General features: G+C 48.4%; 1 protein-coding gene and 1 non-coding gene across 4 annotated transcripts in view; both read left to right on the top strand.

Moving 5' to 3' along the window:
- The first annotated feature begins 2,932 nt into the window (after positions 1-2,932).
- Positions 2,933-14,825, top strand: part of CDCA7L (cell division cycle associated 7 like) — a 29,988-nt gene continuing 18,095 nt past the window's right edge. Inside the window, exon 1 of one of the 3 annotated variants that reach the window (XM_036429205.2) lies at positions 2,933-3,318. In XM_036429205.2, coding sequence (XP_036285098.1) covers positions 3,295-3,318 — 24 coding nt within the window. In that variant the 5' untranslated portion in view covers positions 2,933-3,294. The remainder of the gene's footprint in view (positions 3,319-14,825) is intronic. The other 2 variants (XM_036429206.2, XM_036429204.2) reach the window with 2 other exon arrangements.
- On the top strand, positions 10,357-10,546 carry LOC118714655. The gene has a single exon (XR_004986650.1). It is a non-coding gene; the product is annotated as a U2 spliceosomal RNA (small nuclear RNA).

Here is a 14,825-nt window from a genome sequence, read left to right on the forward strand (position 1 = left end):
TGTAAAGTTTATGTTATTACTTACACATTTTGCAAAGCCTTATGGAATATGGGTTGCATTAATCATATGTAAAGTTTATATAGCAGCCCTAAGAAATTCCAAATACTTTGGAAATACTATTTCATCTATGTTCACAGCACTGTGCACTGTTTTCCAGGAGCAGATGGGTCATTGTCACAGCTGAGGGGTGAAATGAGAGACACGTGCAACGATAACCCCAGCACAGGGCCTTGTGCACGGCCAGTGCCCCGTAAGCAGCTGCCGTTATCGATGCCACTGTTACTACTGACTTTTCGGTGGGACCACGGGTGTGACAGCTTTATTACGATGTGTGCTTTTCTTACCCAGTAGATATGAAGGCATCGATGTTTGGTTGTTGGGGTCCTTTTCTCCATAACCATTCCAGTGGTTATCATCAGAATGCTTTTAAATTGCGTGGCTATGACAGTATTATCTTTGCGTGCAAAGTCAGGAAGATGGAATACCAGGTTGTACTTTGAACTTTCCAGAAAGGCACCCAGACACTGTTAGTTAATTCTGCTACAAGAGACTCAATTCTAGATCTTTCATTTTGCAACAACTTGGAAAAATTACCTCTGTGTTTCAAATCTAGGAATGTCTTCCCTTCCTAGGATAGGTTTTTATCCAATCACAGTGATATGGGAGTTTTGAGGTACCAGGAGACAGAGAACAACCAGGAATGTTAGCTTGTTTAACTGTCCTTGATTTATTCATGATGGTGTACACTGCTAACCAGGTATGACCCACAATGCTTCCAGCTCTCCAGCACAGGGGAGTCTTCGCTGGGTTGTCTGAAACACCAGATTGGCACAACTCACTGTTAGGAAGGATAGACTGAGCCGTTTGCCCACAGCTAAGCTCTGTGGGGAGGGCAGAGCCACCCAACAGAGAAGAGATACTGGGATTCCTTTCACAGAGCAAACGTTGTGGACTGGGGCTGACGTCCAGTCACAGCTATTTTTATGTCATTTTATTAAGGAAGAAAGCATAGGTTTCTAGACAGAGACGTCTTAAAAGCATTTTGCAAACATGATGTCTGCTTTCCCTCTGTTGCTTCTGGAAGGAACAGTCACTCTTGCTGTGCCATGCTGAACCTCAATGTACACACCTTATTCATCGCATCAGTAACCTGAGGGGGGAGCATTATCACAGGATATTAAAATGCCCTGGGTGCAAAGGGATTTCCCTAAACCGAGGGGAACCCAAATCTGGAAACAAAACACAGCATTATAGAATCAATTCCTACGCAACATTCAAGTTCATGGGCTTTGCCAGGCAAAGAAAGTAAGTTTCCAGGTTGCCACTGGAAGACATAGGACTGGCTACGACACATTTATAAAGCAGCTACAGGTTTCCAAGTATGAAGCTGGTTACTTCAAGTGCTTTACAACATTTGACCTACTTCCAATTCCAAAAGGGATTTGATGAAACCTACAAAGAGCAGAAATAAGTAAAAAGAAGATCACTGGTTCATCGGGAAGCAAATATACCTAAAAAAATTTTTTTAAAAAAATTTTGATTGAATAAATTATTCTCTGAGCTTCCTGTCAGCCATCAGGGAAAAAGTAATGAACAGTGGTGGGAAGGTTGAGTCTGCAGGCACAAGGAATGGTTTCCAGTTTGGCAACCTGCAGTTCTCACTTACAGCAGGCTGGCAGGTGTCTTTCTTCCTCCATTCTGTTTCCTTACTTTAAAAATGTGTGGGTAATAAGAATCTGGAGAAGGCTGGGAGAATTCAAGGAGAAACTGTATGTGGAGGAAGACGCGAAAGCACAATAAAACTGAAAGTGGTTATAATAAATAGCTTACACGATCCAATAAAAAGAAAACAAAGCATTTTCTGAAATCCGTGTTTGATTATCTTACTACTTAGAGGGTCTGGGACAAGGAGGGCACCTGTTTGCAGAACCAAGGAAAGAAGGGAGAAGGCAGTTCCCAGATATCTTCTCCTGCAGCTCTCCTGAGTAAAAGTTTGACCAAGTTCATTCACTTCTTCAAAAAGACAAAAATGCTCAGATCCCAAGCAGCCAAGAAGGCTGCAGAAGGTCTCATGCAGGCAGACAGTGCCTCTATGACATGAGCTCATGATCACAGCCTAAATAGGCTTTCAATGTGGCCAGCAAACCTGCCACTATTTCAGGACTTCTACCACCCTCCCTCTGCAGAACCTACTTCAAAACTTGCACAATTTCCACCCACTTAATTCTTCCCTCTTCATATCCCAACTCTAGGAGTCTTCCCTGCCTGGTGCCAAGTGAAGTCTCCTTACTGTGCACCACCTATCAGAGCTCCAAACTTACACTTACTTGCATCCTTGTTATCGAATCGTTATCACCATTATTGGTTAATTACATTATTTGAATTCATTGTTAAACTATGAATTTAATCAAAACGATTACTAACTACATTATTATTATTACCCTTATTTGCATCGCTATTATGTGTATATCTTGTAGGCGGCTAGTTCCCTGACTGTAGTCTCCAACACAGCAAGGACCTGTTTCTTGTTTAACCATGTGAATAAAAACATTGCATAACACACAGCCCAGCCAATATTTGTTAAATTAATCAGCATTCCTGATCGCTGGAGAACTCTGCCCAGCGGCGCTGGAGGCCTACAATGGGTAGCGAAGGCCGTCTAAAGCTCCAGTGGAGTTTGCAACTTTTTGTTGCAAAAATTTTTTTTGGCTAAATGTTTTTTTGGAAGGCGACACTAAACGCCCCTTTGGAACAACGAAACCAGACTAGTTCTGAAGCAGCCCTGGAGACACCCACCCACCGACTGCAGCAGACGCCAGCAATAAACCCTGCAAACATCCCGCGCGCAGAGCCCAGCGCAGCGTGCCAGCTGGAGGCTGCCCGGAGACTGCCCCCTTTTCATTTCTCCCGCGCGAAATCCGGCCGGACGGCTCCACTCCCGCCCTGTGCCGCAGGGGGGGAGCCCGGCAGCCCATACCGGTGGCCGCCCCAGGCCGCGCCCATCCGCAGCCCCCTCTCCCGCCGCCAGCGAAGCCAAGTTCCCCGGTCACGGAGTTTGGATCCGGGGCCGGACCTCGCGGCCCTGGGCGGCGGCGCCAACGGGCGGCGCGGCGCGCTCCCCCCGGCCCGGCGCCGAGTGCGCCCTCCCCGGGCGCCGGGGCTGCGGGCGCTGCGCGCGGGCTGCGCGGCCGCGGGCGGGCGGGCGGGCGGGCGGGCGTTCGCCGTGTGCCGGCCGCGGGGGGAGGCGGGCTCCCGGGCAGCGTGCGCGGAGGAAGCCGAAGCCCGGGGGGAAGCATGGAGCTGGCGGCTCGCGCTCAGGTAAGGGTCCGCCGCCGGCCGCAGCCCCAGCGCCCCGCGGCCCGCCTTCCCGGAGCGCGCGGCCCCCCTCGCCGCCTGCGGTTGGGAACGTGGCCCCGGCCGCGGAGTGGAGGACCGGGCGCGCCCCCGGCCCCGCGGGCCCCGGAGGGGGCGTGCCTCCCCGTGTGCGCCGGGCGGGAGGGGCCGGGGTCTCCGCGCTCGGGCCGGGACCCCCGTGCCGGGTGGGTGCCCCGGGGCGCAGGCCCGCCGCTGCGAGCCCCGGGACTGAGGGCGTTTGCAGGGGAGGCTGCGGGGGCGCCGCGCTCCGCGTTGGCTGCGCTCATGGAACCCGGGCTGGGAGCGGGGAGCTTTTCTGGGGCGCGCGCCCCCCACTTTCTCTCGGCTTTGGCACAGGCAGAAGGAAGTTTGAGAAAAGCGTAATTTTTCTGAAACACACACACACACACACACACACACACACACACACACACCAAAAACAAAACAAAAAACCAAAAACACAACAAAAACCAAAAAAAGTTGAGGGTCAGGCCAGTTTCACTTGGATAAATGGTGTTTAAAAGGAATGGCTCTTATGTTTGTTCTAGAACTTGCGGAAATGTTTTTAAGGAATTTGTAAACACTTGGGGGAGGCCTGGGGGTGGGGATGACAGTGTCCTTAGGCCAAATTAAAAAAAAAGCCCCCAAGACAAGATCCCAAACCGTTTACGCAGCTCGACCCCAATTAACGCGTCGGGGTCTTGAGTAGCTTTTACAAATTTCAACCTGCACCTGAGAGTAAGTCACCCTAATGTGTCAATGGGCGCTGGGGACCAGGCTTCCGTGTTCCTTCTTACTTTTAGAAAGAGCCTTTCTCTACTTTCTAGTAGTGAATGTGTTTTTCTCCCCCAGAGGTAAGCAATAAACACTTTTGCTTTTCAAGTGAACTAAAAATAAAACTTTTTAGAAATGTAAGGAAGCAGCTTGCAAGAGCCCAGGATACTTTGTATGAAGCGTTGGGGTTTTTTTCTTTTGTGAGCGCCTCTGACTCACTGCTCCCACACCTTACAGCCTGGGACTGGGGTTTCCCTCCTTCCACCTGCGCGCAGGGCGGGCCCGGGGCCGCGCCAGGCGGCGGGGTGGCCCTGGTGCCGGAGCCCACGCCCCTGTCACCTGCCCAATCCTATGGCACATGCAAGGCAGAGCCCATGATGGGCAGTTGGGCTGTGTGGTTCGTACCTTCTGAAAGGCTTTCCAAAAGTGAACGCTTGAGAGAGATCTGTTGTGGATGTTGATAAGAAAGAGGAATCGTTTAACATTTCTCCAGTGAGGGAGATAGGAAAAGCAAGGAAAACAGTAACTCGAGATTAAGAAGGACTGAATCAGAGTTAGATTAAAAAAAAATTTTTTTTTTGCCGTTGCACTTTACCATCTAATTAATATCCTGTGCTTCTGAGAAGCCCAGGTGTCTCCAAGATTGTCACCAGTAACTGTATCTTGATAATGTATCACTCCTGCCTGAGTGCTCCCACCACTTACGTACAATAGCTCATGCTTAGGAAGTTCAGGATGTCCCAACTTGTCTATAGGAAGGGGACATTTTCCTGTTATGAGGCTAAATTGTGGTAGTTCTGAAATGTTAAAGCTATTTACCACGTGGGGGTAATCCGCCAAATGCTCTTTCCGATACCTTATGCGTCTATTAGGGCAAATTACTAAGCGTAAGGTGATCAGATGTTTTGTGTTTTTTTTCTTGATTAATGATCTCCTACCTGGCAGTACATGTTAAGGTGTGTGTGGTGATATTTTTTTTCCAGTGGAAGTGTTCCTGTTCATAATTTAAATACGGGCAGATTAGAGTCTCCCTAATTTAAATGAGAGGAGAGTGGTTCTGCGGGTTATAAAAGACCCACTGCGGATAAGAGCGCTGATGAGCATTTAGCGCTGATGAGCATTTCAGGAGCAGCGGGATGGCCAAGCCTCGTGGTTGCCCCCTGTGCCTGGCCCTATAAGTAAAGCAGTGTGGCGCACTGCCTGAAGCGTGTTGCTGAGCCGAATCTCAGCTCAGTGTGTAGTGGTTTAATCTAACACAAACAGGAAATAAGATCTCCATCCCCTGGAAAGCTCAGAGGTGGACGGGGTTCAGCAAGGCAGCCGAGGCCTTGTGCTCTGTAGAGGGAGGAGAGGAGAAGAGACTCATTTAAACCCTGAATTCCTCTCTAGACTCTGTTTTAGGAACTATGTTTTATTGATGCTAGAGAGAGAGAGAGGAAGGGAGAGCGATAGAGGGAGAAAAATATCAACGAGAGAGTAACATCATCATTGGCTGCATCCTGCACGCCCCCTACTGGGGATGAAGCCCAGAACCTGGGCTTGTGTCCTGACCACGAGACCAGCCAGTGACCTCTTGGTTCCTGGGTAGATACTCAAAAAACGCTGAACCACAATGGCTTTTTTCCTTCTTTTTTCTTTTGAAACCTCACCAGCGTGTTGGAGTTGATGTTCTCTGACAGTGATCACACCTCCCGTGGGCTGTAGTCCTTGTTGGGCTGATCACTGTGTCTGTGGGTTCATGTTGAATGACAGGAATATTATAATACCCCGGAGGTGGTCCTGTGCTGAGAGCGCTCGGCTGGGGATGAGCCGGCCTCAGCTTGGTGGCAGAGAGCCGGGGAGGTCCTGAGTGTCCGTGCCATCTTCTAACTCTCTTCTAGCTTCAGGGTGCAGTTGGGTCCCTTAGCGAAGGAAATGATGCTAAATGTTCTCATGAATGTGCATGAGTATTCTCGACCCACAGGTTGAGAACCACTGCTGTAGAGCCCAAGACCATCGGAAAACACAGATATTTACGTTACGATTCATTAACAGAAGCAACATTACAGTTATGAAGTAGCAACGAAAATAATGTTATGGTTGGGGGTCAGCACAACATGAGGAATTGTATTAAAGGGTCACGGCATTAGAAAGGTTGAGAACCACTGCCCCGGCAGGTCACAGAGGCGGGAGGGGGGTGTCATCTTGGAAGGACAGCGCAGTGATTTGCCACTTTTATAGTTCCGTATTTAAAAGGCCACTGGTGGTGGTTTTGATGAACTGACTCATCAATTTAAGAGCTGAATTTTTAGTGATCGGGAGAAACCTCAGAGAACAGCAGGTATACAGGACAGAGAGCCATGACACATAATTAGATGACTTTAAGACATGTATTAATCTTACACTAAGTTAGTGAAAAGATTGACAGAGCCACTTGAATAGAATAGTCCGGGCGCGTTCATTTTAAACTGCTGTGGAGAGCTCTTGACCCATCCACAAACTGAGCTACAGTTTAGAATGCTTACCTTCAAGATGCAGTTTTGTAAAGACCCATTCTAGCTTCATTGACCAAAGTGGAATTGCTTTAGGCTACTTAGGGGATGGGTGGAGATAAGAAAATAACAGCGGGCCCTTTTCCTCCCTTTCTGTTTATGAAAAGCAATAGTTTCTGCGTGTTCTAACATAATACCATGCAGAAGCATATTTGGTAAATAGAGCTGAGTTAACACACAGGAAAATTTGTCTTGCATAGTAAAAATCAGTGCCCTCCCTGCACTGCAAAAACACGTCCTGGAGGTGGAGTTTGAGTTCAAATCGATGATGTTTTCTGTCTGTTTTTTTTTGTTGTTGTTGTTCTTCCCCCTCCCCCATCACCAGCTGGTGACTGAGGGCTCCCACCTGGTTAGTCTATTATCAGGTGTTCTTGAAGCACCAGCTGAGTGCTAGGTGTTGTGAGTTACGCTGGAAGACAGGAAGACTCCTGCCTTTTCTGCCTTTGCCAGGGCCCCGCTGGCTTCTGCTCTGTGCTGTGGGGACCTCGGTGGCCCTTGGTTTGGGGAGTGGGAGGTGTTAAGGGCCATCCTTTCGCACAGCCGGGCGTGGCTCAGGGGTGGAGCACGGACCAACGGGACCAGGAGGTCACAGTTTGATTCCCTGTCGGGCACCTGCCCGAGTTGCAGTCCCGATCCCCAGTATATGGGGCGTACAGGAGGCAGCCAACCAATGATTCTCTCTCATTATTGGTGTTTCTCTCTCTCCCTCTCCCTTCCTCTCTGAAATCAATAAAAATATACATATATAAATATTTTTTTTTTTAAAAAGACCCATTCTTCCCAACCCTCTCCTCTGCCCCCACCCTAGGAAAGGATCACTTCCTTTTAAAAGTCAGGCTGTGCTAGGTCCTTACAGTTATCAGGATTAATCCTCACTGTAACTCTGAAGTGGGTAGCACTATCTGCATTGTAAAGATAAGGTGAAATTGAGCAATTGGCTCCAGGCAACCAGCCGGGAAGGAGCGGGTGCAGTTCCCAGGGCCTTTGCCTGGCCCTTACCATTGGAATCACAGACGTGGCCAGATCGCTGGATTTTCACGGAAATAATTTTATGAGACTAGAGGTCTTTGTCCAGCCTAGTGCCGCTGAGGTGACCAGGGGCATGCCAAAAAGAAGGTGCTGTTTCATTATGAAGGGCGTCAGCGCTTCTGTTTTTTCTCACGATTACCTTCCGTCTTCCTTCCAATGGAGAGGGCTGGGGTCTCCACGGGAGGAGCTGGTCTTAGGCTCTGCACAGGCTCCCTTGGGTGATGTCTGCACATGTCAGCTTCAGAGTAGGAGTAAGGCCCACCAGGCTTTTACATGACAGTGATTGTCACGTGATTTCTATATTGTGTAAGAAATGGCATGTTAAGCCCTAGCCAGTTTGGCTCGGTGGATAGAGCTTTGACCTGTGGACTGAAAGGTCCCAGGTTCAATTTCGGTCAAGCACAGGTACCTTGGTTTTGGGCACATCCCCAGTGGGGAGTGTGCAGTAGGCAGCTGACCGAGGTTTCTAACCCCTCTCCCTCTCCCATTCCTCTCTGTAAAGAAAAAAAAATCCATAAAAAATACATATTTTAAAAAAGTCATGTTAAGAGAAGACGAAATGAAAATAAACATTGAGCTGTTGCTCTACCTACCCACTGTCTGGGTGTCATTTTCTAATTATCTTCCCACCCGGTGGCTTTGTTCCGGCACCGTTTTTGCATAGTTGTTTATCGTATGACTGCTGTTTGAATTCTTTCGTTAGCGCCTTCAATACTGTTTTTCTCTTGGAGGTCTGGATAGCTTTCATGTTTAATGACTGCAGTATTTCATTGAGTAGATGTGTGTTCATGTTTAGTTTTCTGTTGATGGAACACTTTTTTTTTTATTATTACTAAAGGAATTTTACAGTAAGTATCTTGGGGTATATGCACTTAGTAGTACCTACCTTATTCCTTGTATTGTAGTCCACACTGTTTTAATTATTGTTCTTTGTCGTGTGCTTACTATCTCATAAAAGGAAAGGGGCCTGATTTTCGATGGTGGGGACCTCTGACACATTGGTGGTTGTTTTTCTTTTTTTTCTTTAAATATATATATATATATTTATTGATTTTTTCATAGAGAGGAAGGAAGAGGGATAGTTAGAAACATCAATGAGAGAGAAACACCAATCAGCTGCCTCCTGCACACCCCCCACTGGGGATATGCCTGCAACCAAGGTACATGCCCCTGACCGGAATCGAACCTGGGACGCCTGACATTGTTTTTTTTAAAGGCATTTTCCTTTGGTTGTGTTGTATCAGCTGAGAGAAAGCAGTTTTTGCCCAGGTTGGAACTTGAGCTCATGATCACTGGGCCTAAACAGTGGCTTTTTCTTCCTGAACTTAGAATACCTGTTGGAACGTGCCTCTTTGGGGGAAGGGGACAGCGGTAGAGGTATGTTCTTTACCACCTTCAGGTCTGCCTGGAACTCCGCTCCCACCCCCCACCCCCCGAAAAGATCCATGAATGCTAATGCCTCCTGTGGACAGGACCCGCCTGGGATCTGGGCGGTTGGTTGCGGCAGTGGGAGGCGGGGACCCTGTGCCCAGCTGCCCTCCTGGGGCAGTGAGTCCCTGTGTTAAAGGAGGTGCCTGCTTTGGTCTTGCTTATTTGAACTAGGAGTCATCTCCCAGGTAGCTAGCATTCCTGAAGACGGGACGTCTGAAGTGAAGCAGTAGGCTTACCAATAGGAAGTGCTGGTTGCGATGGGTGGGCACAGTTTGAAACACATCACCAGACGTGCACTCTTTCTGGTCGCGTGTTGCCCTGGAAACATTTACAGAAGAGCGTTTCACAGCCCTGGGTGCGAGCTCTGAGCCTGAGCCTGAGCCTGAGCCTGAGCCGTAGGACAGCCCGGTGGGAGGCGAGGGCCGGTGTGTGTCTTGCGTCCCAGGTGTCTTGCGTCCTGCCAGTTGTGCCAAAATCCTCGGGACTGGGCGTGGTCGGGAGCCCTCTCCACAGACCCCTTTGCTGCTCCCCCGGACCTGCCGTGCAGCAGCACAGTGGTCTGGGCAGCCCCCACCCGTAAGCCCCTTCAGGGGAGTCCTGTGTCCTTGGGGAGGGCCGTGCGTGTGTGAGCGAGCTCTGGCACTTGGTCTTCTGTCCCAGGGCCCAGCCCTCCCCAGCGCCCCCCTGCCCTCCCCGTGGCGGCTGCTGTCAGGCCTCTGCTGTTACGATGGACGGCCCACGGTTTACCGCAGGGCCGTGGTCGGCGAGCCACACGCGGCTCTTTGGCCCCTTGAGTGTGGCTCTTCCACAAAATACCACAGCCTGGGCGAGTCTATTCTGAAGAAGCGGCGTTAGAAGAAGTTTAAGTTTAAAAAAATTGGCTCTCAAAAAAGAAATTTCAGTCGCTGTCCTGTGGATAGTTGGCTCTGCCGACTAATGAGGGTGCCGACCACTGCCCCAGATGAATGGCCAGGGCCCAAATGACAATACCCAGCTGTGTGAGGGGCCTGGCACCCAGGCGGTAGGGGTTAGGTGCCTGTTGACTATCTTACTAGGATGGCGTGGGGCTGTCAGTGTGTAGTGAGTGGAAGCTTGAGTCACGGCAGCAGGGACATCCTGGAGCGGGCTGGCCTTCTCCAGTGTTTCTGTTGCAGGAACGGACCAGTTCCTGCCTGCCCCAGAGGCCTGGGCGGCTTTTCTCATCAATCTCCAGCTTCATCTTTGAAAGTCATGCCTGATGGCTTCTTGGCCTTCTGGCTGCGATCAAGGGTAGTCTCTGTTCTTAGCAGTTTAAAAGTCAGGCCTGTATTGCATTTTTCTCCCATGAAACATTTTAATGGACTTTAATACAGATGTGCTATTTTAAATGACTCTGCCAGGAACACATCCCCTGCCCTGTCCCGCCTGGGGTTTGCAGGGAAGCCCTCTCGCTGTCCCTGAGCCTCCCTCCCCCCCCCCCCCCAAGTTTGGGGAGCATGGAACAGCCGAGCATAAAACTTAGAAATCACACCTGTAATAAACCCTGAAATAGAAGAGCCAGTCCCCCTCCTTCCCACCCCCACCCCCACCCCCAATATCTTTTTACTTAAAGCTCCAGGACCCTGAGGCCTTCGTTGATACTGAAATCCCTGGGGACATTTTAAGTGCAAACTGTCTAGTAGTACCTTCATTTTGTTCTCCATTAGCCTGGCCTTAAAATGGAAGTGAAGGGGAAAAAAACCACAAAAGTGCATTTCAACGTCATGGTTTGTGTTGAATCCTCTCTCTCTCCTCCTCTGACAACCGGTTCCAGGCATTGAACTTGGGGAGGTTTTTACATCAAAGTCGTTGAAGCCAGTGGGACTTCACGTAGCCTTTCCCGGCCAGGTCCTCCGTCATAGACTCCCCTGACCTGGCTTAAAACAACATCAAACTTCCTTTTGTGTCCCCACACCCCCGGCTTTAAGAACTCCCCGAAAAGAGCATCTGGCTGTGTGCGTGACCTCCATCGCGCCGCGGAGTGCGTCCTCCGCCCTGGCTGCAGTTAGGAACGCAGAAGCACGCACTCGTAGGGAGTGGGCACCTTCACTTGGGCACGATGCCCGGAGCCATGTGGTGTGTGCAGCCTACACGGCCCACGCCTGGGGATTGTTCTGCCCGGTTTCCACTAGCAGGGCACAAGTGTGTCAAGAGCCTCCCTGTCTAAAGGAGCTGGGTGCTCCCCGCTCATCCCTGTGCAGATCTGCTCAGCGCCTGTCTGCACTGAGTACGGGGACCCTCTCCTCTGGAAGATGGGGCCTCACAGTCCCCCAGCCTTTAAAACATGATTTTTCAATGACAGTGGGTATACAATATTACGTTAGTTTCAGGTGTACATCATAGTGATTAGACATTTCTGTACCTTACTAAGTGACTCCCTCCCTCGTAAGCCTAGTACCCATTTAGCACCACACTGAGTTACTGTAATACTAGAGGCCCAGTTCATGAAATTCATGCTAGGAGTATGTGTGTGTGTGGGGGGGAAGTCCTTCAGCCCTGCCTGTACCCTCTCCAATCTGGGACCCTTCGGGGGGATGTCTGACTGCCAGTTGCAGGATCCGGCCTAAATGGGCAGTTGGACATCCCTCTTGCAATCTGGGACCACTGGCTCCTAACCACTCACCTGCCTGCCTGTCTGCCTGATTGCCCCTAACCACTCTCCCCTGCTGGCCTGATCACCCCTAACCTCCTCTGCTTCAGCCCCTTCCACCATGGCTTTGTCCAGCAGGAGAACTGGACTATGTCCAGTTGACCCTGTCTAATTAGCATATTACCCTTTTATTAGTATAGATTATGGATTATTCTCCGTATGCTGCGCTGTACATGCCTGTGACTATTTCTTCCATCTGTGAATCTATTGTGCGTCCTCCCCCCCGGCTCTGCCCTGAGCTGTGTAGATGTGGCTGACCGTGCTGCCCCTAGAAGTCTTCCTGACCATCCGCCTCACAGCTGGGTCAGGTGCCCTTCTGGACTTTTCCCGCTCACATTGATCACACCACAGTGAAACTGTTTAACGATCATCTGGCTCCCCCTACCCCCTATGACTCGTTCCTCGTCGGATCCCTTAGCGAGGTGCCCAGCACAGACTGGTACTGTGACAGTCCTTTCGATACGTTTTCGTGACAGCCGCGGACATAGCGGCTTCTGCCTCACAGAATGCTGTGTAGTTTGGAAGCCATCAGAGCTTTATGCCAACGTTCTCATGCCTTTCCTCCCGGGTATAAGGGAGGAATGCCTTTTCCTGGGCCTTGAAACAGTCAAGGCTATTTGATACTCAGCCTCTTAGAATCCAGAGAAATCTCACGCTGGCTTCACTTTTCCCGTCCGCTGCCCTTTCTGGAAGAGGGAATTACCCAGCACGTCCCAAACGTTTGGGCTCCATTCCCTCAGGGCCTCTGGCTCCTCGGCTGCTCCTTCAGGTGGCCCTGCACGCTCAGACACGCGTGTGTCTTTCTCCCCACGTTTGTTTGTTTGTTTGTTTGTTTGTTTATTTATTTATTTATTTATTTATTTTACTTTGGTAAAATGTGCATGACAAAGAATTTACCAGGTTAACTCTATTGAGGTGGACAATTTAGTGGCATGAAGTAGAGTCATGTTGTTGTGGAACCATTACCACCGTCTACCTCTAGAACTTTCCTAAATTGAAACTCTGTGCCCGTTAAACACTTAACTCCCTGTTCCTCTCCTCTCCTCCCAGCCCCTGATCATCACCGCTCCGCTTTCTATCTGGGTGAGTCTGTGCTGGGCACCATTCTAGGCACCGTCTGTAAGCTGTACCTGAATCCTATCATATCGGAATCCTACACTATTTGTCCTTTTGTGCCTGACTTACTCCACTTAGCATAATGTTGTCAGGGTTCATTTGTGTTGTAACCAACCAGAGTTTCATTCTCTTTTTTAAAGCTGAGTAATCATCTGTTGTATGAATGCATGCATACATATCACATTTTGTTTCTTCATTCATCATCCATGGACATTTGGGCTGTTTTCACCTTTTGGTTACTGTGAAAAATGCTGCTGTAGACATTGGTATAAAATATCTGTTTGGACCCCTGCTTTCAAAATACTTTTGGACATAAGAGTTAAAAGTGGAGTTACTGGATTACGTGGTAATTCTATGCTTAATTTTTTTGTTCGGCAGTGCCCACCAATAGTTCACAAAGATTCTGATTTCTCCGCATCCTCACCAATGCTCATTTTCTGTTTTGTTGAGAATAGCCATCCTAATGAGTGTGGTGTCTCATTGTGGTTTTGATCTGTATTTCCCTAATAATGAGTGAGGTTGAACATGTTTGCATGTGCTGATTGGCTCTCTGTATAACATTGGAGAAATGTCTTAAGTCCTTTGCTCATTTTTCAATTGGTATTGTTTTGAGCTGTAGGAGTTTTTTTTTTTTTTTATATATATATTCTGGTTATTAATCCCTTATCAGATGCATGAATTGCAGGTTTTTTTCTCACATTCTCTAAGAAATTGTTGCAAAATTCAATGTCATGACAATTTCCTTCTATATTTTCTTCTAAGAGTTTTATGTCTTTAGTTCTTACATTTAGGTCTTTGACACATTTTGAGTATTTTTTTTTTTTTTTTTTTTTTAATAGATGGTGTTGAGTAAGGACCCACCTTGATCCTTTTTACACGTGGAGACAGTTTCTTCCGCATCGTTTGTTAAAAAGACTGTCCTTTCCTTATTGAGTAGTTTGGCACCCTTGTCAAAATCATTTGACCATCTGTACGAGGGTTTATTTCTGGGCACTCTGTTCCATTGCATTGGTATAGGTCAGCGGGCGCCAACCTTTCACCAACCTTTCGGACCTCCGGTTGGTTACCACTGGTCTAGATGTTCGTGGTTAGGACCATGCTGTTTGGATTACTGTAGCATTGTAGTAAGTATAGAAGTTAGTAAATGCGAGTCCTCCAACACGGCTCATCTTTTTCAAGACTGTTTTTGGTTCTTCAGAGACCTCTGAGCTTCCACAAGAATATTAGGAAGGGCTGTTCTATTTCTGGGGGGGAAAATGTTGCTTGGATTTACAGGGATTGATTGCTTTGGGCATAGTGCCCTATTAACAATATTAAGTCTTCCAGTCCATGACTAGGTGATACCTTTTTTATTATAGTTGATTCTTGAACAATCCTGGTTTGAACTGTGTGAGTCCACTTATATGCAATTTTCAGTTGATCCGCACAGTTTAAACCTGTGGTGTTCAACAGTCTACCATCATTTTTGGCTTTGGTGTGAGGATAATACTGGCCTCACAGAATGAGTTAAGGAATATTCTCTCCTCTAACTGCCTCTGCCTGCCGACCTGATTGCCCCTAACTGCCTCTGCCTTGGCCCCTGTCACCGTGGCTTTGTCTGGAAGGATGTCCAGATTTCTGGAACACATCTGGTCTAATTAGCATATTACCCTTTTATTAGTATAGATAAGCAAATTTGAATAGTGGGATAAATAAAACTTTCAGTTATTATAATAAGTTTAAATTTTTACAAATATTTAGTTAAATTCATAAAACTCCAGGTTAACTTTAAAAAAAAATTTTCAGAGAGGAAGGGGGGGAGAGAGAGAGAGAGAGAGAGAGATATATATCAAGGATGAGAGAGAATCATTGATTGGCTGCCTCCTGCTTGCTCCCCACTGGGGATTGAGTCCCCAACCCGGGCATGTCCCCCAACTGTAAGA

Source organism: Pipistrellus kuhlii, unplaced genomic scaffold (genome assembly GCF_014108245.1).
Source record: "Pipistrellus kuhlii isolate mPipKuh1 unplaced genomic scaffold, mPipKuh1.p scaffold_m20_p_10, whole genome shotgun sequence".
Classification (NCBI taxonomy): domain Eukaryota; kingdom Metazoa; phylum Chordata; class Mammalia; order Chiroptera; family Vespertilionidae; genus Pipistrellus; species Pipistrellus kuhlii.